The 22,590-nt window shown below is 46.8% G+C and overlaps 2 protein-coding genes across 2 annotated transcripts; one reads left to right on the top strand and one right to left on the bottom strand.

Annotated features, from left to right (window-relative positions):
• Positions 1-2: 2 nt before the first annotated feature.
• Positions 3-980, bottom strand: LOC136461747 (uncharacterized). The gene is made up of 2 exons (XM_066461053.1): positions 196-980; positions 3-106 (listed from the first exon to the last, which is right to left on the bottom strand). The coding sequence occupies exons 1-2, from the start codon at positions 805-807 to the stop codon at positions 5-7; spliced, it is 714 nt and encodes a 237-aa protein (XP_066317150.1). The 5' UTR covers positions 808-980; the 3' UTR covers positions 3-4.
• A 1,582-nt stretch (positions 981-2,562) lies between these two features.
• Positions 2,563-10,947, top strand: LOC136460264 (uncharacterized). The gene is made up of 2 exons (XM_066460035.1): positions 2,563-2,984; positions 10,779-10,947. The coding sequence occupies exons 1-2, from the start codon at positions 2,563-2,565 to the stop codon at positions 10,945-10,947; spliced, it is 591 nt and encodes a 196-aa protein (XP_066316132.1).
• Positions 10,948-22,590: the final 11,643 nt, after the last annotated feature.

Raw genomic sequence — 22,590 nt, forward strand, 5'->3', positions numbered from 1 at the left:
ATTATTAAGCAGCAGTTTCCTTCTTGCATCGAACTTTTTTCTTCTGGAGAAAGGCATCGGTCAGGACTGTCTTAGACTTCAAGGAAGCAAGAAGTATCTCCAACACCTGCATTTGGATACAGAAATCACAATAAACACAACAGGTTTGAAAGTACCAAAACAACTTACAAGGAGAATAATAAATAAGTATGCAACCTCTTCCTTGCTAATCTTCACGATCCTTTCTTGCAGCGTGCTCAGATCCTTCACACCACTCTGTGCAAGCAAGGCAATGCTAGACACGCTAGATGCCGGAGTTACTGAGAGATCGTCCTTGACAGTGTACGTGGCAGTCCCAGCCACCAACCCATCGGCTTTGACATGTCTCATTGCAACATTCATTGAATTGGAACAACTAGGGCATATGGTGCCCTTTATAGCAGAAAAATAACCACATGCAGGTGCAGCAAGTCTTCCATAGCTGTCCGTTTTCCCCTGACATGTGAAAAAACTATCATTGGCATTTAGCGGTGCATCCAGAAGCTGCTGCAAAGGATGAAGCACACTGGGAGCGACGGCTGGGCTGACATAGCGTTCCTTGCTCCTGCTTGAGATCACATACTTGGCGTCCAGTTCCTGCAGACTGTCAAGAACATTCCCAATGCTGCCAACCATTCGCTCCTTGGTAAGCAAACTGGTAATGGTGCTCACAGGGAGGCACAAGAGGGTGGAGAGGAACTCAACAACTTCATTGCCAGCCTCAGCAAAGCAGACTTTCTGAGCCTTGGTATCAATCAAGAGCTTCAACGATAATTCATTAGTAGCCATGATATCCTGTCCTTATGATAAGTCTTCCAATCTCTTGGTGGCTTATTGGTGTCTGCTACTGCCACCAGGGAAAGGAAGTTATACAGGCGTTCATAGTTAACTAGTGTTAGAGTTCGAATTTACCAGAACAGAGTAAAAAAATGCGTGTTTCAGTTTTGCAACAGAACAATTGATTTTAATGGAGGTGATAAGCAGAATGAGAAACATTATTATTGTGTCAACTTCTATCTATAAAGTAGAAACCAAGAGAAACTGATCGCACAACAAGAACATCGTCTTTGGTTACTAGCTGAGTACCAACTGATCTACATTTCCCTGATGGTCAATAGCCCAGTAATAAAACAGCATCACGGCCTTTAAAAAAAACAGAGCATTATCATGTTCCAATTTGTCAAACTGGTATAGGTATACAGCTTCAGCTGTATTCAGAGGAGGCAGAAAATGGAAATAAAAACAAGGTACGAAAACTCTTCGTAGCACTTGGGACTTGGGAGAGACAGAAATTAATGGGACAACCAAATTTAAATCACAACTAGCGGAAATCGTGCAAATCACTTTCGTTTGAGCACAAGAATCTTGTAAACCTATAATCCTATATTGTGACAAACAACCTAGGATCAGATTCCCCCAATGCCCAGATACTCAATTACAGTCAATTATAAATGATCCTGCACATTCTGCTTGTTCATGTCCATCGCAGAATAGAGCTTTGGTCCCCTGGCCCAAATCCAAACCCAACTCTAGCCCAACCACTAAACCCTAGGAATCCTAACCGGCCCAGGCAGCGCGTGAAGAGTGGGATAATCACCATCCAAACATAGACAGGGAAATCAGCAACGACGACATTTGCACGGCAAGATGGAACGGTCGAAATCGGACAGGGTACACCCATCTCGTGTAATAAAAACAATCCGTGTGTTCGCTTATTGGTTTCTGGGCTGATTTGGACTGGCTAGTGCTGGTTTTTTATAAGAGGAAAATACTGTTGACCGCTGAAACCAACAAGCGTGAACAAGAGGAACGAAAAAAAATCAAAGGTAAGAGGAGGCGGAGGAGGATTAGCGTGGTGAATAACGAGGGGAAGGCGTTCACAGTGCTGCTGGCCTGCTGTTGATGCCCGCCGCTGGGCGCTGGCGCTGCCGGCGACGAGGTCGATGGGTTTTGGCCTTTTGGGTTCTATATACTACTGTACTATTTTGCCCCCTGCTGTTTCGTGTGCGGAAATGCGGATGGCCGGATGGGAAGGTTTATGAGCCTTTGGGCACATGGGGCCTAGCAGTAAGCTTGGTAACTCGGCCTACGCAAGTTTAGCCCAGTAGAGAGTGGGGAGACATGTGTACGTCGAGCGCTGGCCCATGATCGTCGTCAACACGTGGCTTCTGGGCCTCCGAATTAAAGCCCAAGCCGGAATCGTACCGGTCGTGTGCATGTGCATGTAGAATTGCGACGGTTCGCGTCCGCCGTAGCGAGGACCGAGGAATGAGGACGGAGGCGAGACAGTTTGACGGTCGCGGCGAATTAAGCGTTTGGCTTCCGTCCTCGCACACACACTACCATCGATGCAATGCAAGCAAATCCCTTCGTCTCCCAAGCAGAATATTCATAAATCTCCAGCGCATGAAGTTGTCTCACGCTCTCATTGCTTTCGCCAAACTGCTTGCACCGCTGCCGCTCCTCCACCGCGTGGCGCGCGCGATTCCTGAGATGGCACCAAAACCTACCGCCGAGTAAATCTCTACCGTCGCCGTTCTCACCATGAAGCTCCTGGTTGACACCAAGGCGCAGCGGGTCGTGTACGCCAAGGCCGGCAAGGAGGTGATCGATTTCCTCTTCTCCCTGCTCGCCCTCCCCCTCTCCACGGTGACGAAGCTCCTCGCCACGAGTGCCAGGGCCGGCTCGGTCTCACCGCTCGACCAGCAACTCACTGCGGCGGCCAAGCGCCCGACGGCGACGGGAGCCATGGTCGGCTCAGTCGGCAACCTGTACCGAAGCGTGGAGAGCCTGGACGGCGGCGGCCACGTGTGCTGCCACGACGCCGCCAAGGACGCGCTGCTGAAGCCCGCCACCATCCCCCAGCTCGTTGGCGCCACGCCCACGGCGGCGGTTCCGGCGGAGGCGCCGCCAAAGCCGGATGGCGGCCAGCTGTTCAGGTGCAAGGGCTGCAGCTGCTCCTCGAGGTGACTACGCCACCAGGGTCAGCGGCACACCGTGCCCCGTGTGCAAACGCAAGATGACCACGGAGTGTTTGATCCATAGAAACGATCTAGAGTAGAACCGAGGGACTTCTAGGTAACCAGTTAATCTAGATAAGCCCTAGTACATCTAGACCGAGAGGTGGAGACAGAGAGATAGAGAGAGAGGTGTTGGTGTTGAACCTGAGCCCTCGGAGGAAGTCGCGGATGAACTGGAGCCGGCCATTTCAGGTTCGGTGATGAAGGTCTGCGCACGGGCAGCGACGGGTGGAGTAGAGGTGGCACAGACATCGATACAGTGCAGACGGACGGTGTGGTAGCGACGATGGCGAAGTCAGTGGAGCTTCCCGTCGCTGGCTGCGCGCCCTCTCAGATCGGTCTAGGGTTTGGAGGTGGGGTTTGTGGCTCACGGTGAACCTCGTATCTCGAGCCGCTGGCCCCCACCACTTTATATAGCACAGTGCGATGGGGGCCCACCAACCATGTAGGGTTGGGCACCCCCAATCAGGGCGCGTGACCAAGGCCCAATAGGCCGTTGGGCTTATTGGCTGGGAGATCAATCTAACATTCTCCCCCTTGATCTCACTATTACTTTTATCTTTAAACTGTAAACTTCAATCCTTTTATCCTTACTTATTTCTTCATAGATGATGCATAGAGCATGTTTCATCGTCACGGTCAATCGCCGATAGATTTAATAGCTACAATGCACGTCTCTGATCTAAAATAGTTACTTTAACTTTTGGGCCCTTTATAGTCCAGGAATCATAGGCTTTTCCTTAAACCCATGCCGGCTACATGTTCTCTGAACATGTTGGGTGGTAAGCCTTTTGTAAGCGAATCCGCAAGCATCTTTTCGGTACTTATATGCTCAAGACTTATCATTTGATCCCGGACTTTATCCTTCACAACATAATACTTTATGTCAATGTGTTTGGCAGCACCACTTGACCTATTGTTGTGAGCATACTGTACTACTGGATTATTATCGCAGTATAACTTCAGTGGTCTATTGATGTCGTCAACCACCTTCAAATCGGGTATGAACTTCTTTAGCCAGTTCACCTGCCCTGTTGCCTCATAACACGCTACAAACTCGGCATATATTGTGGACGATGTAGTGATGGTTTTTTTGAGCTTTTCCATGAAATAGCTCCCTCTGCGAGAGTGAACACATATCCAGACATGGATTTTCTATTATCTCCCGCATAATCAGAATCTGAATATCCCATTATATGGAGTGAATCAGATCTTCTATACGTCATCATGAGGCCTTTCGTTCCTTACAAATAACGCAAGACTTTCTTTACCATTTTCCAGTGTTCTATTCCAGGATTGCTCTGGAATCTGCCAAGTAACTCGGTAACAAATGCCAAGTCAAGGCGCGTGCACACTTGAGCATATTGCAAGCTTCCGACAACTGAAGCATATGGAACCACTTTCATTTGATCGATCTCATATTGGTTCCTGGGGCGTTGAAAATCCCCATATCTATCGCCCTTGACTATAGGAGCAGGTGAGGGACTACATTTGTGCATACTGAATTTCTTTAAGACTTTTTCTATGTATGCCTTTTGTGACAGTCCTAATACCCCTTTTCTTCTATCTCGGTGAATCTCGATCCCTAGAACAAACGAAGCTTCACCAAGATCTTTCATATCAAATTTTGAGGACAAAAACTTCTTTGTTTCCAGTAGTAGATTGACATCACTACTAGCAAGTAAGATATCATCCACATACAGGACAAGGAAGATAAACTTCCCATTCTTAAACTTTGCGTAGACACAATTGTCCTCAACATTATCTTTAAACCCAAAATTCTTTATTGTCTGATCAAACTTCAAGTACCACTGTCTTGAAGCTTGTTGTAATCCATAAATAGATTTCTTTAGGCGGCATCCCAAATGTTCTTTTCCTTCCATGACAAAACCTTTCGGTTGTGCCATGTAAACATTTTCCTCTAAGTCTCCGTTGAGAAATGCCGTCTTTACATCCATCTGATGTAATTCTAAATCGTAATGTGCCACTAATGCCATTATGATTCTGAAGGAATCCTTACATGAGACTGGAGAAAAGGTCTCATTGTAATCAATCCCTTCTCTTTGTGTAAAGCCTTTTGCCACAAGTCGGGCTTTATATCTCTCTATATTCCCTTGAGAGTCAAGTTTTGTTTTGTAGACCCATTTACAGCCTACTGTTTTGGCTCCTTTAGGAATTATCTTCAAATCCCAAACTTTATTTGCATTCATTGATCTCATTTCATCTTCCATGGCCTCAAGCCACTTTGATGAATGATCACTTTTCATGACTTCTTCAAATGAGGTGGGATCATCCTCCATTTGAAATTCTTCAGTGTTGTACACTTCATAATCAACAAGAATAGCTGATTTTCTAACTCTTTGAGACCTTCTAGGGGCCTCCTCATTTGGCACATTTTCTGTTTGAGGCTGTTGTTGCTCCCCCTCATGTGTGGCAATAGGTTCTATAGGATCCTGAGGCACAGGTTCCTCATCATCATTCATTGTTGCCATGGGCGGGATAACAACAGGTGCTGGCACCACAGTGTCTTGTACTGTCGGTGCAGCAACATCAGGTTGTGAAAAAAATGGCTCATGAATGATCAGAGTGGGTGCATACACCCGCTTCTCTTCAAGGTCAATTTCTTGAGCTACCATGCTCCCCCTAATCATTTCATCCTCTAGGAAGACAGCGTGTCTCGTTTTCACAAACTTTGTATGTCTGTTCGGACAGTAGAAATGAAAACCTTTTGACTTTTCTGGGTAGCCAATGAAATGGCAACTCACTGTTTTGGGATCTAGCTTCCCAATGTTTGGGTTAAAAACTTTAGCCTCAGCAGGGCTCCCCACACACGTAAGTGGTTAAGTGAGGGTACTCTTCCTGTCCACAACTCATACAGTGTTTTGGGCATCGACTTACTTGGTACTCTATTGAGAATATGAATGGCGGTTTTTAACGCCTCCATCCACAAACTCATCGGTAAAGTGGAGTAACTTATTATACTACGCACCATATCCATCAGGGTACGGTTACGCCTTTCAGCTACTCTATTCTGCTGAGGTTCGTCCGGTGTTGAATACTGGGCGACTATGCCATTCTCCTGTAAGAACCTTGCAAAAGGTCCAGGAACTTGTCCATATGGGGTATGCCGACCATAGTACTCCCCCCCATGGTCAGATCTGACTATCTTAATCTTTAAATCATGCTGATTTTCAACTTTTGCTTTAAATATTTTAAATTTATCCAACGCTTCTGTTCTTTCTTTAATTGGATAAATGTAGCCATAACAGGAGTAATCATCTGTGAATGTTATGAATGAATCAAAACCATCCACACTCTTTACAGGAAAAGGACCACAGATATCTGTGTGAATAATCTGTAGAATTTTTGCGCTTTGTTTGACATCTTTCTTAATTTTCTTTACATACTTTCCTTTTATGCAATCTCTACATTGTTCTAAATCTGAGAGCTCTAATGGAGGAAGAATATCATTCTTAACTAGTCTTTCTATTCTCCCCCTCGAAATATGGCCTAAACGACAGTGCCATAATTTTGACAACGCATCGTGAGCTCTCTTTCGTTTTCTGTTTGCATTGTTCGATGAGGATACATTCTCATTCACATCACATACAAAATTCACATTTTCACGAAGTGATAATAAATAAAGCTCGTCTTGTCGGAAGGCAAGACCAATACATCTATTATTAAACAATATCTGACATTTGCCATTTCCAAAATGGCAATCATAACCATCATGGTCCAACTTTGATACACTAACCAAGTTTCTTTGCAAAGAAGGTATATAAAAAACATCTCTAAGAAAAAGTATGAAGCCATCAGCAAGCTCTAGCGGAAGATCGCCAACGGCCTCAACATCTGCTTGTACTCCATTTGCGACTTTAATGAAACTTTCGCTTCTTTACAAAGTTCTCATCGAACGGAATCCCTATAATGAATTAGCAACATGAATAGTTGCACCTGAATCAATCCACCAAGTAGATTTTGAAAACTTTACATACAAGGATTCATTTGTGAACGTAATAATGTTCTCACCTTTATTTTTCATTATCATCTTTTGAAAATCAGGACAATTCTTCTTATAATGTCCCATCTTCTTACAGTAGAGACACTGATCTTTATCCACTGGGAATTGCTTGTTCTAAGACTGTTGCATGGGACCCTTTCCAGATGACTTGGAGGAAGAGCTATTATTATAGTTCTTTTTCTTATCTTTTAGGTAGTTGACAGTACCACCTTGTGAAACTTTTATTCTTTCCTCCTCCTGCACACACATGGCTATGAGCTTTTCTAAATCCCATTTTTCAAGCTGTATGTTGTAATTAACAACAAAGGTGTCAAATTCTTTGGGCAAAGAAGCAAAAATAAAATGAATAAGAAACTCATCCTTGAGTGTCAAATCCATTGGTTTGAGCTTAGATGCCAGATTGCTCATTCTTAGTATGTGCTCTCTAATGCCACTGCCGCCACCAGAGTACCTTTCTATAACTAGCTGCTTGATCAGCTGGGTTGCATATGTCTTTGAAGAGCCAGTGAACTGACTCTTTATTCTTTCTAGGTACTCTGTGACCGTGTCATAGTCTGGAATTGAGCCCACTATTGCAGGCTCAATTGTATTCTTTATCACAGCCAAACATTTCTTATTGGCTGTGACCCACTTTCTATTTTCAAGGTCAAAAGACATCTTTACGGGAGCAAAGTCCCGCTCTCTGTTCTGCCATGCAGCATCAGTCTCATCTGTCTCCCTCACCGGTGTCACAGGTTCTTTGGGACACGGTGTGGTGATAACCCAGTCCACCTTAGCGAGGATGAAAGCCAGGTCTATCTTTTTCTTCCACTCAATATAGTTATCACCTTTTAGAGTGGGGATCTCTTTGATACAACTCATCAAGTTATATCCTCCTAAAAACATAATTCAAATAGTGTGAGAACACAAATAATAACAACAACAATTGCATGCCTTAGTTTAACGTTGGTCAAAATTAAAACATATAATTGTTTTATACATTAAATCTACATCACCGTTGGACAGAAATAGATATAATGCATAACAAAAAACTATAATAAGATCAACATTATAATATTGCTATTAATCAACGTTGGTCAGAATAATAACAACATTATAATAACTGTAAAATTTTTCTATGTTTCAAAATTAAATTCTTCCGTTAGTTCGAATTTAATAATGAAAACAACAATTTTTAAGTACGCAGTGGAAACTTTAATAAATCTTTTAATTTTATTTTCCAGAAGCAACTTTACTATTTACTGAACAAAAAAATATCGTTGGATAAATTTTGTACAGAAATTTGCATAAAAAAATGCAATACAGATTCATCTAATATGCATCAAAAGTTTCTGGAAAAATCTTTTAATTCTATTTCACTGTGTTCGACCATTTTGGCCCATAGCAGCGCAAACGGCCCACGGCCCACGGCTACAGGCGGCTTCCAGCGCGCTCCCCCGCGCCCAGGCTGCAACCTGGGCCTGGGCCGGGAATTTGGCCTCGCGCCCTATCCCGCCTGGGCTGCGGCGCTGGCCCATTCAATCTTGGCCGTCCATTCAGCATCGGATGGCCGAGCAGACGTTTCGCTCGGAATAAAACGACACGGTGCGCCTCCGAAGCCAAAAACCCTAATTCATTCTCATTCGCTCTCTCTCTCTCTTCGCCTCACAGCTCTCCTCAGTCAGTCACCAAGCGAGCGACCATGGTGAGAGTAAGCAGCGAGCTCCGACGCCGTCGCCGGCCCCCTCGCCGGCGTGCGCGCTCCCCAGCGGGTGAGCACGCCACCGTCGAGTGGCCTGGCCGCGGCACCCCTATGGCCGGATCCCGGCGAGCCGTGCCCCCAGTAGGCCTTTCTTTTCCCCGCGCGCCGGCGTGACTGCAGTGCCGCGCAACGGCGTGGTAGGCCACCCCCTTTCTTTCTTCCCCTTTCTTTTGATTCGTTTGTTCGGATTTCATCCGATTTGCCGATTAGGGTTAGGGTTAGGGTTTGGGATGGCCACTGTTTTCTTTTTCCCCGATTTGATTTCTTCTCGAGTTTGAAGTTCGGTTTCCAGTTGAAACCTTGTTATCATCTCTGTCCCAAAACTCGATCTAGGGTTTGGATGTATCTTTTCTTTTCTTTTCCCGAACCCGATCTACAGTTAGGGTTAGATTTTCTTTCATCCGAACCTACATCTTTTCTCAGATCCGAAGGGATCGAGGTTAGGGTTCAACTGAACCCTTTGTCGGCCGAAGCCCCTTTCTACATTCTAGATCTGCACTGGATTTCTATTTGTTAAGCCAGATCTATACCTAAACCGTGGCTCTGGTACCAATGTTTGATCCATAGAAACGATCTAGAGTAGAACCAAGGGACTTCTAGGTAACCAGTTAATCTAGATAAGCCCTAGTACATCTAGACCGAGAGGTGGAGATAGAGAGATAGAGAGAGAGGTGTTGGTGTTGAACCTGAGCCCTCGGAGGGAGTCATGGATGAACTGGAGCCGGCCATCTCATGTTCGGTGATGAAGGTCTACGCACGGGCAGCGATGGGTGGAGTAGAGGTGGCACAGACGTCGATGCAGTGTAGACAGACGGTGTGGCAGCGACGACGACAAAGTCAGTGGAGCTTCCCGTCACTGGCTGCGCGCCCTCTCAGATCGGGCTAGGGTTTGTAGGTGGGGTTTGCGGCTCACGGTGAACCTCGTACCTTGAGCCACCGGCCCCTACCACTTTATATAGCGCAGTGCGACGGGGGCCCACCAACCATGTAGGGTTGGGCACCCCCGATCAGGGCGCGTGACCAAGGCCCAATAGGCCATTAGGCTTATTGGCTGGGAGATCAATCTAACATTCCCCCCCTTGATCTCACTATTAGTTTTATCTTTAAACTGTAAACTTCAATCCTTTTATCCTTACTCATTTCTTCACAGACGATGCATAGAGCATGTTTCATCGTCACGGTCAATCGCCGATGGATTTAACAGCTACAATGCACGTCTCTGATATAAAATAGTTACTTTAACTTTTGGGCCCTTTATAGTCCAGGAATCATAGGCTTTCCCTTAAACCCATGCTGGCTACATGTTCTCTGAACATGTTGGGTGGTAAGCCTTTTGTAAGCGGATCTGCGAGCATCTTTTCGGTACTTATATGCTTAAGACTTATCATTTGATCCCAGACTTTATCCTTCACAACATAATACTTTATGTCAATGTGTTTGGCAGCACCACTTGACCTATTGTTGTGAGCATACTATACTGCTGGATTATTATCGCAGTATAACTTCAGTGGTCTATTGATGTCGTCAACCACCTTCAAACTGGGTATGAACTTCTTTAGCCAGTTCACCTACCCCATTGCCTCATAACATGCTACAAACTCGGTATACATTGTGGATGATGTAGTGACGGTTTGCTTTGAGCTTTTCCATGAAATAGCTCCCCCTGCGAGAGTGAACACATATCCAGACGTGGATTTTCTATTATCTCCCGCATAATCAGAATCTGAATATCCCACTATATGGAGTGAATCAGATCTTCTATACATCATCATGAGGCCTGTCGTTCCTTGCAAATAACGCAAGACTTTCTTTACCAATTTCCAGTGTTCTATTCTAGGATTGCTCTGGAATCTGCCAAGTAACCCGGTAACAAATGCCAAGTCAGGGCGCGTGACCAAGGTCCAATAGGCCATTGGGCTTATTGGCTGGGAGATCAATCTAACATGGAGGTGTAGCTCGTGGAGCCCGATTGCAGCGCAGCAGCTGCAGCGGCGGTGAACGCGGGAAGCGGAAGCAGCGGCGGGTACGTGTGGGATACAGTGATGTACACCGTGATGGACGACCTCTCCGTGGTGCCCATCTCCACCATCACCGCTGTCGCCGCGCTCGTCTCCCTCGGCGTCACCGACATCAGCGGGCTGTAGGCCAAGGACGTGGAGATCGGTCACAAAGAGGTTATTTCTCATACTGTATCTCAGATCGTCTTCGGGCACATTTGATTTCACCGAGATTGATTAGTGTGTTCTTTACATTCTGACGACGGTTTCATGATGATCCATATGCCTAGGGTTTGGCATTGCTGAAGGCGTCGCTGCAGTCCCAGCCGGTGCTCACCGATGTCTTCCTAGGCTCCAATTCAAAACAGAGTGTTGCTTAAGCTGGTGTGCCGAGTCATTTAATTTCTGCATTTTGTTTATTTTATGGTGCTTCATGGAAATTAATCATGGATTGTATATATATCACCCTGTTAAGCTTTGTATTTGTGTTCAAAAAAGCATGTGATTTGTGGTTGGTTTCAAGATGATCCATATGCCTAGCAGGGTTTGGCGTTGCTGAAGGCGTCGCTGCAGTCCGAGACGGTGCTCACTGATGTCTTCCTAGGCTCGAATTCAAAACAGAGTGCTGCTTAAGCTGGTGTGCTGTGTCATTTTTTGCATTTTGTTCATTTTATGGTGAGAGTCTCATGTTCTTCATGGAAAATGATCATGGCTTTTATGTTGTGTACCACCCTGTTAAGCTTTGTATATATCTGTGTTGGAAAACCCATGTGATTTGTGGTGGATTATGCCTTGAAAGAAATCACTGAGTGTTTGTAATTTGAAGACGCACGTGGTTTGTGGTTGGTTGTGCCATTAAGCATCACTAAGTGTTTTGTAAAGGGGTGTTCGCTCTTCATCTCCTAAATCTAGTCCCATTTAGTCACTTTTTATCTAAACACTTTGAATAAATGGGACTAAGGGCCTATTTGGCAGGGCTCTGGCTCCTCTGAAAATGGCTCCGGCTCTGGCTCCTCTGAAGGAGCAGCTCCTCTGGAGGAGCTGAAGCCGTTCTGGAAAATGTTTGGCAAAACGGCTCCTTCGCACTAGACGACGTGAACCCACGGCAAGGAGCCGCGTGAAGCTCGTTTTTGAGGCTTCTCCTGCGCAGGCAAAAAATGGCTTCGACTCTTGACCGGCTCCTCATGCGGAGCCCTTTCCAAAACATGCATTTGGCACAACTCCTACAAGAGGCGGAGCTGAAGCCCCTGCAGGAGCCCTGCCAAAGAGGCTCTAAAAGGGTTTTAGCCAACTAGTCACTTAAATGTTGCTAAATTAAACTAAACCTCATCTTTTTGTCACTTTGAAGCCAAACACCCTGATGAAAAGGGACTAAAAGACCTCTTTTCTCTTTTAATCCACCAAACCAAACTGGGGCTAACTAAAGTTTAAGAACTGATTTAGGTGACTAAACGAAATGCAAACCAAACACCCAAGACGCGTATGGTTGATTGCACCTTGAAGCAATCATTACGTTTGGAATTTAGAATTTTGGAGGCCTCTAAAAACTGAATCGGACATTGTATGCCCATTTTTTAGGAAGATCGAAGGCATTAAATAGCATGAATAAAATAGCATGCCAAATACTTAGTAATTAATTTAAGGGGATGAAGTAAGCAATTAACTATCCAACAAAACACTATTTACTTGCATCCTTACACCAGTGGCGAAGCCAGGCACGAAAATCACAAGGGTCAGCTCGCCACCATTGATCATCGGACAAAATGTACTAGCAAACAGTGAATCTATATATGCCATGTTCATTTGGCTGATAAGCCATGACTGAAAGTACCGTTGACGGATTTATTGTGAGAGAAAATACTGTTCGTTGGCTGAAAAAGTATGGCTTATAAGCTAAGCGAACAGGGCGCATTTGCCAAAATTTGTAGGGGTAGGCTGACCCCAATAAGTACACGTTGCTTTGCCCCTATTAGAGCAAGGCTAATAATATAGCCAGTTGCTGGCTGTATGAATTCTTACAACCTACCTCTCAACCTACTTATATAGTAGTTACATCTTCACTATTAATGCATTGCCCACTTATCTCTTTCAAAGAGTTCCTTAGTTCTTGTGTCCAAGTCGGTTGTAAATTTACAGCCCGCTTCTCCTCTCTCTTCTTCCCTCTCTCCTCCACTCAACATTTAGCCTGCTTCTAGCCCCTTATTATACTTACTCTTATACGCTCAACATGAGGCGTTTGCCTCCATCCTGAAACTTTCCAAACAAGGTGAAAATTAAATTACAAACATTGCAAAAATATGAGAGCCATCACATATGCTTTTGGTAACAAGAAGCAACATCGTGAAAATGTCCATTGATGTATCCGTGCCCTACTGCCCTGGATAATATATTTGATAGTGGTAGATCTAGGTTTTTTGTTCTATAAGGGTGCTCGTTGATGTAGGATTTTATGTAAGGGGTACCAAAATTCAAACATTATGAAATAAATCCATAACAAAAAATAAAGCTTTGCACGATGTTTCACCATTGATTGAAAGCATTTGATGATATCATAAGCACCATGAAAAGCTAGAGAAAAATGTGCAGTGTAACCAAAGAGATCTTTTGTGCTTTCTTAGCATGCGATCCTTGATAGTAAATTTAATATTTTTCTGAACTATTTGTGATTGAATTTTCTCTCCCAAATCTGGACTTATTTAGCAAGATTAACACACAAATTTACTATTTGCTTGCTGGTTAATGATTCAGCGTTGAAGTTGCTGCACCGTCTGTTGGTATAGGTGCATAGTGTGTCTATGATTACCACTTTTGGCATCCTAGCCATGTCTAGTAGATCGAGCTCCAGCCCTAGTTAAAACAACTTCAACAACTTTTCCAATGAGACAACTTTTGCTGACTCTAGCTTCACTAGTTCTCTAAAAACTTTGGTAAAATAACTTCTCTTGTTTGTTCTTTAGACGAACTTCTCTTGTTTGTTGAAAAGAGTAAAATATGTATAACGCCCTTATTTTTTTGTTATTTTTTTTCTTCTCTCCTTATCTTCTCACATGCCGAACTCACTACGCATATCCTCTGCTCTTTCTTCTTCCTCTCCAACGCCTTCATGGTCATCGGCTTAACCCTCCTCTCCCCTCCCTGGCCTGTGCGATGCCATGCTGCTGTCTCCTTGGGGCGCGCCACTGTCTCGGTTCCTCGGCTCATGCCATGGTACCATCTCGTCTTCCATCGTGTCCTTGGTTTGCCACTCCCCTTCCCTAGCCCACGGTGCCGTGGCCTCATAGGCGATCCTTGCTGGTCCCAAGGGATCGAGAAGAAACTGGATGAAGCTCTTATTTTAGATACTCCTCGCTCCTCTTAGCGCGATTTGCAAAGATTCTTCAGCGGAGTGGCATTTGCATGTTTGGTTGGCGTTCGTGCAGAGCACTATCGAATACGCCCTATACAAGCCTATTGTACTTCCCTAACAAGAAATGACAAGGCTACATTGGCACATGATATATGACTATTAGAAATTTAGGTCAACTAGGAACCTAAAGAGAAGTGGGTTCCAACTTCATACCGGTACATAAGCCAAGAAACTTGCAAATTGCAATGCTCCATTCAAATTTGTTAGGTGGTTCATTTTCACGTCTCTTAAAGATTGTGCTTGGTTCCTACAATGTACACATATAGGGTGTGTTTGGTTGGTGGCCTCCCAGGCAGCCGCCAGCCACTGCCAGGCATTCAATCTTAGCCCAGGCGATCGAAAATTGAATGCCTGGTAGGCCAAAGTGAGGAGAGAACCAACCAAGCAGAGGAGTAATTGTTTAAGACAACTCATAAATATTTATTTTCATAAGGTATCTAATTTAGTGTCATAAATATTGATTTTTTTTATAAATTTGGTTGTTAAAAGTTATATTTAAGACAACTCTAAAATAGATTTATTTGAGGAAAGAGGAGTAATTGTTTTACATCGATCTATTAACGGATTGAGCAGTGCAAGAATTTATTCTATAGGCTAGAGGATCTATGGGTGGTGTCGGGTTCATAAAACCGGGGTCCCTCGAGGACCGGCTTCCACGCCCGGGCCCAGCCCAGGAAAACAAGATATAGTTCATGGGTTGGCCCAAGAGTCTAAAACACAATGGGCCAAAAGGGCAGTCCGGTCGCCGACCGGAAGGTCTACCCAAAAGAACAAGTGCCCGTTCGTCAGCTTCTTCGGCCCACCTCTCCAACCGGAGCGCTCGCTTCGGGCACCAGCCGTCTCCAAATGGTTTCCCCAATCGGAAGGCCTGAAATGCTGCTTCCTACTCCGACCCCGCGACTCCGACCCCATGATCGGGGCTCGTGGGAACCCTACTCATCGCTCTTCTCTGACCAGCGCACTGAGAGCTGACTGGAGCCATCCGGCCAGGGGCTCCCCATTCGGAAGGAACCAGAAGACGTGCGGAGAAAGGCAAGGCATGGCTCACAAGTCAAAACCACTGTACCAGGGACCATACCCTGCATGAAACAGTGCTCTGCAGCCACCCTGACACAAAGTATTGTTGGAGCCACTAACAACTCCCATACAGTAAGCCCCCCCGTGTCTCTGGACATCGATCACAGTATGGGCTCCAGGATTTGCCATACCGGGTGAACATAGCATGGCTCCTCACATGCCGCTAGGCATCAAGAAGTATTTGTAGGTACCGACGTCCATCCTTCCTGAAGAAGATAGCTCGACCCCCGTGCACATCTAACATCCTATAGCGACATCAACAGTATCAGGGGGCGTCAACCATTATCCAGTTTTCATCAGCGTAGGCAACACGGCTTAGAAACATCCGTACTCTCTCCCTCTCACCTGTAAAGCCATCCCCTTCATCTATAAAAGGGGATGCGCTCCCTCCAACAAAGGGAGGTCGACTTCTTCAAGCTCAGACTCACTAGATTGACATCAACACCTCACAACCGCAGGACCACCAAGTTCCGACTGCAGCCCTTCCGGTCGGAGCCAACCGAACCTCTTGTATACCCCCTCTTTTCTCCTTCTCGTTTGTACCCCCACTATAGACTTCGAGCGCCTAGGCTCAGGAATAAAGTCATCGACTAACCCTGACTGAACGTAGGGCATGTTGCCCGAACTAGTATAAATCATGTGTCATTGAGCGCTAGGCCACCTCCGATCACAATGTACAACAAAACTACAAATATTTACTAGTTGGTCACTTTCTGCACCGACAGTTGGCGCCGTCCATGGGGAAGACGCTGTACATTCAACACTTTTTTGGTAATCAGATGGCCCATTTTTCCGCCACCCCCGCCGTGGCAGGCTCAGGCGATACGATTCGCTTTGGCTCATTGGAGTTTCCCGCGCTCTCGCCCGCCAGAGCGTGGGTTCCACCCGTCTTCGAGCCATCCCAGGCCTTCCACTTCGGGAGCCTAGACTTTGTCACTGATCGGCTCCGCGTACTCCAACTCTGCGAGGAGGCTCGTGACCCAGCACTCGTCGGAGGGACGTCCTCCATCGACTCCGGGACGCGCGACTTCGACGGCGCGGCATCTGCGCTTCATTCCGAGCAAACTCTCTGCTCAAACCCCACTGTGAGTAATATACATGCTATTATTTACATACTATGCTCTATCTTCTGCCAAATTCCCAGTGGGTTACCGTTGTCCCCGTCGCAGCCGCCATATGGCCGGTTCCCCTATGGCCTCGCATCTTCTGCGGACGCATACACCCAAGGACTCCAAAAGGTGCTGGCGCTGCATGTAACACCCTGGTGTTACATTGTAATGTTTTGCTTAAACATTTTGTAAGCATCTGAATTGTGCATATGTGTATGACATAAAGTATAACTCAACGTTCGACACTTGAAACATTCGTACGAAACATGAATTCGTGGTTACATTTCATATAATGCTGTGTAATCGCATTGTTCTAGAATCTAAAAGAGCTAAAAGAACATGTAGCTAACGGCGATAAAAACTAGGTGTGGTCGGACAAGGTTAGCTGGCTAGTACCTCAAGTAGGCTGGGTTTGGATTCCGACACGGAATCATTCGTTTCAACGTCATTCGCGTAAGTTTTGGAAGTGGCCGACGATGCCACTTTTGGCAAACTTTGTGGAACGATTGGCTTAAGAAGTAGCGCGATGTAATGATTGCGGTCGATAGTTTGATGAACCTTCTTGTGCATCGAGCAATTAGTTTAGCGATTGGAGCATTGCGTGCAAGGTTTCTCACTGCTTTAAAAAGCGTGCAAGACACCTGGCTTAAGCCCTGGGCGCGGTCAGCACCCGCTGCTGGCGTGCCAGTACCCACTGCCGCGCCCGACTGCACCCCACTGCGCCGTGCGCGCACATGGCCTACGCGTCCTGGCCGCCTGCCCCACTGCTGCTCACCTACGGCCACTGCCCCACTGCTGCTCGCTTGTGGCCATGGCCTCGCTGCGGCTCGCCTGCCGCCACATCTGGCTCGCCCTGCATGCCGTGGCATAGGCCACGCCTCCTTGCCGCTGGGACGCGACGCGCACATCTTGCTCTGCGCTGCCTTGGCCGAGAGCACGCCGGGCCCACGCTACACGTCGCACGTCGCCACGCCGGTTCTGCGCCGTTGACATCATTTTGGCTGCTTGTGCGTTGGATGATAGTCTGCCACTGTCACCTCGCGTCGCACTCACGCTGTGTCCCTTGTCGGATGTACTATTGCCTCATCGGCTTGCTGCCATGCCACGCTGACTGGCGCCTAGAGCCACGCCCTACTATTTCCCCACGGCCGTGCATGCCAGTAATTGTTTTGACGACCACCGTGATGATTTCCCCCAATTCGCCTTAACCGTAGCCGTAGTCTCCAATTCGTCTTAGGCTCAGCTTCGTTAGGCATCTGGCTGTGCCCCGTCCCCACCCTACTATGTGTGTCCTTGCACATGGCTAGAATTTCATAATTCCACATCACCAGCTCCATAAGGCCGGGCGGACGCCCTCCTACGGCGAGCCAGCCACGTAGTGCATCTCGTAGCAAATCAGTGCACCCACAATCTTGACATATCCTCCTAAGCACCCCGCGCACCTCAGCCGTAGCATCATAGCAGGCCAACCCCACCGCTACGGTAGTGCCACCGTCGGGCACCGCCGCACAGCCACAAGCGCACGTGGCCAGCTTGGCTCAGACCACCTCTGACCAAACCATCAACGTGGAGGTATCCGTGAGTACTCCCTGGTGCTCACTGGCTCATGTGCTGGCCTTGCTTCCGTTGTTGCTTACGGGAACGTGCTCGCCTTTGCCGGCCAAGGGCCACCATCGAGGAGGGAGTTTCTGACTGCGCCTCTGCTCGCCATGTCGCCTCCAGTAGCTCCTACTTGTCGTCAAGGTACCTATCGACCCCTTAGGTAGGCAGTAGAGGTTCGGGTGAGGCCGACGTGGTCGCCCAGTGCCCGCGCCGTTGCGCCGGTGCACGCCCTGGGGGCTAGGGACTTAGTCACGGTGAAGACGTAGAAGTGGGAGGGTGCAGATGTAAAATGGTAGACTGAGGGAATAGTGCTCTGGTGCTCGTGAAGATTACCAAGTACGTCAGGGGTGTTCGTGCATATTTGCCAACGTGCGTAGGCCTTCCCCGTCACGGGCCGTTGGCTGTCTGGGCCGCGCCTCCGCGTGGGCCGTGTGGGCGGGATGGCGCACTGGGCCGAGTCGCGCTTGTGGGCCGACATAAGAGGATTCGGTTTTCTTATTTCCCTGAGAATAGAAATGTTTATTTATTTTCTGTTATGGATCCAACTTCAATAAATCGTAGTAAATTGCATGGTTGTCCAAAAATAGCGAAACTAAGTTTGTTAGGTTCACAAAAATGTCATGTACCTGTTAGTATAGTTAGTTCACCATTGGCTGTTACGATGGTAGGCTCATAAGATTTAAGTAGAAAGCTTAGCGTTATATCGATCAATAATTGCAGGAATTGTTGTGGCAAACCGACAATAGCTTTAGCTTTGAAATCGTTACAGTAGGTTCCTTAGGCCTTTATATACTTGCTGTAAAATCGGTAGCCGTAGAGCGAGTTGCTTAATAGCGTAGTTGTTATCCTTGCTTTAGTGTATGTATCGTAAATTGGCATTAGGAGTAGGAATATCCGTAGTCGCCGTAAGAATGTGTGTCACGTTCATACTTGTTAGTGGTACTGGTACGTAGCTTAGACTTTAGTGTGTAGATCTCACTTAGTAGTTTAATAAATGTACTTTTAAGTGAAGAGTTGTTGTTGTCATCTTATTAAGCATTGCATCATCATTTCATGTAGATCACGAACAGGTAGACTTCGTACCCGTCTGCGAGCCAGAGTACGATGAGGTGATCGAGGAGTACGAGGAGGAGCTCTTCGCACAGGAGGGAGCCTAGGAGCCTATTGGTACTAACCTTGCTGACCCGGCACCTGCCCAAGGCAAGCCCCGGTGCATAACCCCTATTTTTAAATGGTCACTGAATATATTTATATGATATGCATTTGTGTTACAAGCATTTTATGGAAACTACATGCATAAATATATCCACCATGAGTCCTACTAGTACAGGTCGAGTAGCTGCTATGCTCAGGATGTCGGTAGCGTGGGTAACCTACCGTTACTCGCAAATAGGTGATTAAACTATGATATCATGATGAAATAATGGAAAGGTAAATGTTGACCGGACAGGGATGTAGATTTGGTACTAGTGGGTGTGAGGGGTTGTGTCCTGCAGCCAATAGGGCATAGCCTGGTTACACTTTTTCCCTGTCTATGTCGATTAAGGACCGGTCGTTGCATATGACTCTAGGCAAGTCACAGACTATTGTCCCAAGAACATACTTGGGTATGGGTGCAGGGAAGGCTTGCTACTCTCTTGTCGCAGATCCAGCTCTTTCCGGACCGACTGATGGGAAGAGGAGGTGGTGGAGGTCCTTGCACTGCACTGAGTCTGGGACTCAAAGGCGGGGGCTTGGAGTCCAAGTTTGGACGGGGACCTGGACACCCGGGACAGGAGAGTAGTGGGTTAGTCATGCTTGTGCCTAGGGTACAAGCGGAGTGTGTGTCTTCAGGGCACCTAGCTGGGCACATTGATTCGCGAATCGCTGGGTTATCCAGTACGGATTGTCTATGGTTTAGCACCGTAGTAAGAACTGGAAGTGGAAAAGGAAAAGGAACAGTATCGATTGCTCAACTCTTGCTTGAAAGTAGCATAGGTGCTTATATAGATTGACTAGATGAAAACCCAACATGGCTGATGATAATAATGTATCAATAAGGACTCACTATTAGTATTGCTTTTGCTAAAAGAGAACCAGCAACCATAAAGCCTTGCATGTTCCTTGGAGTCGGGAAAGTATTCCCACTGATCGGGTAAGTCTTGCGAGTACATTGTGTACTCAGGATTTATTTACCCTTGTTGCAGGTGATGTTTGAGGAGCTCCTTGTGTGGAGGATTCATCTGGTGGGCTTCGACGGAATCCTTGTTATCTTATCGCTAGATGTTATCTTTTAATATGCCGCTATTTATCATTCCGCACTTTGTATTTGGTATTGTAATAATGTACTTTTTAAGAAACTCTAATGTATGAGATGGACTTGTGTTGTAACTCGTTCTCATTATTGGATCCTTGGGAAAAATGTGGATCTTTCGGGTTCTCCCTTGGGGTGTGCCCGACGGACACCGCTCGCTGTAGTTGCTTTTGGGGTGCTTAGTGTCTGGTGGAAGACGAGCACCTCCGTAAGTATGCTATTTTGGGCAGTTCTGCCACAGTTGGTACTAGAGCCAATAATGGTCACGAGTTCCTCACTCTTTTACAAAACTAAAAGTTTGACCAACAAAAGTTTTGCAAAAAGTAGGATACGATTAAGTTAAGTTATATAAGTATAAGCCCTAGCTATATGGTATATCTAGGATAGCGGCACTGGTTTTATCTAATTAGTTTTCTGCAGGTACACTGACTTACGTTGCGTAAGAAATCGCCTAGTATACGGATAGTGAGTGTGCGATGTGCTGAAAATTTTATGAATGCCGCTATATTCCGGCTTGAGTGAACGTATAGGTCGAAGCATGCATCACATAATAGCATCTTACTTGAACTAGGAATCCCCCTTCATGTATAATGAAAGTAGTAAATTGGTAGGACTAACTAAATGAATGCTTTAATAAATGTGCTATCATCTTTTTAAATCCCTAGATTCTGATCAGGAAGGTGTCCTAATGGATGGTTCGTCTCTCTTATAGATGAATCTGAGGTCCGGACATGGGAGCACTAGTTTGGGAGCGGCCAACGAGGGCCATGGTGATAGTGCTCGGGCCTTTGAGCGTGGCAACGAGGGAGCTCGGGAGGTTCCACCCTTGGATCCTCATCCTTTTCTGCCGCCGCCACCGCCTCCACCATTGTCCACCATGGAGGTCATGGTGGAGTTGTTGGCTGCTCATCGGGAGTCAGCCGCTGCTCGTCAGGAGATAGCTCGTGCCTTGGAGATTATGGCACAGGCTGTCGCGGGTCTCGCTTGTGGAGGCCCCGATGGCAATGGTGGGAATGGGGGTGGTGCTCGTCGTCCTAAGGGACAGTCCTCTTATGAGGACTTCCTCAAGACCCACCCACCCACGTTCACGCCGTTGGACGATCCGTTGGAGGCGGAGCACTAGCTTCGCACGCTGGAGCAGAAGTTTTGGCTGCTCGGAGTGGCCAACAAGCAGAAGGTGCACTTTGTGTCCTAGCAGCTTTTGGGGTCCACAGGTGCCTGGTGGGAGACTTTCCAGGCCATGGAGCTGCTGGATCATCCGGCAACGTGGCAGGAGTTCTCCACCGCCTTCCGCGAGTTCTTCATACCTGCTGCTATTATCCACCAGAAGGTGACCGAGTTCATGGAGCAGCGCTAGGGGAGCAGGATGGTAATGGAGTATGTGACCCAGTTTAACCACTTGGCTCAGTATGCTGGTAGTCAGGTGGACACGGATGACAAGAAGAGGGATCGCTTCTTTCGCGGTCTCACTCCTACTCTTCAGGAGAAACTGTACCTAGGGAACTATTAGACCTTTGGGGCTCTGATGAACGCCGCCATTGCTCTTGAGGGTTTTCAGTGGGCATCTCAAGTGGATTGGAAGCAGAAGCGGGTGGCAGCTGGATCCTCCAGCCACCCTCATATGCAGAAGGTGCAAATTGTGAGGCGGGGGTCCTATCAACCATCCGGCGGGCCTCCATTCTGGTCACCCCAGCAGACGTCATAGACTTCCTCTACTCAGTATAAGGCACCTCCGTAGTAGGTGCAGCCTCAGCAGACTCAGGGACAGCAGGTCCCACCTCGTTAGGGATTCAGGAACAAGCCTGGTGCCTGTTTCAAGTGTGGCAAGGATGGCCACTATGCCAGGGAGTGTCCTCAGCAGTAGGCAACTTAGTCGTCTCAGCCGTCTACGAATTCCAGGCTTGTTAAGAGGACTATCATCAAGAGGAAGGTGCCCAGCAGATCTAGTTAGGTGCACTTCATGGATGCTCAGCAGGTTGTGCAGCAGGAAACAGTTATGGCTGGTATGTTTACCATCGAATCCCATCTAGCTTTGGTGTTGTTTGATTCTGGTGCATCGCATTCTTTTATGAGCATGGGGTTTGTAGAGCGGCACAACTTATCACTATTGGCTATACCATATGCCTATAAGATCCGTACTGCGGGTTCTCAGATGTTCATCAATACCCACACGGATATAGTAAGTTTGGTATTAGCCACACACACTTATCATCTATAGTTCATGATAATGCCTGGGCAAGGCATTAATGCTATTCTTGGAATGAACTGGTTGCGGGTGTATGGGGTAGTATTGGATATGAAGA

The sequence above is a fragment of the Miscanthus floridulus genome, chromosome 6 (assembly GCF_019320115.1).
Source record: "Miscanthus floridulus cultivar M001 chromosome 6, ASM1932011v1, whole genome shotgun sequence".
Classification (NCBI taxonomy): Eukaryota; Viridiplantae; Streptophyta; class Magnoliopsida; order Poales; family Poaceae; genus Miscanthus; species Miscanthus floridulus.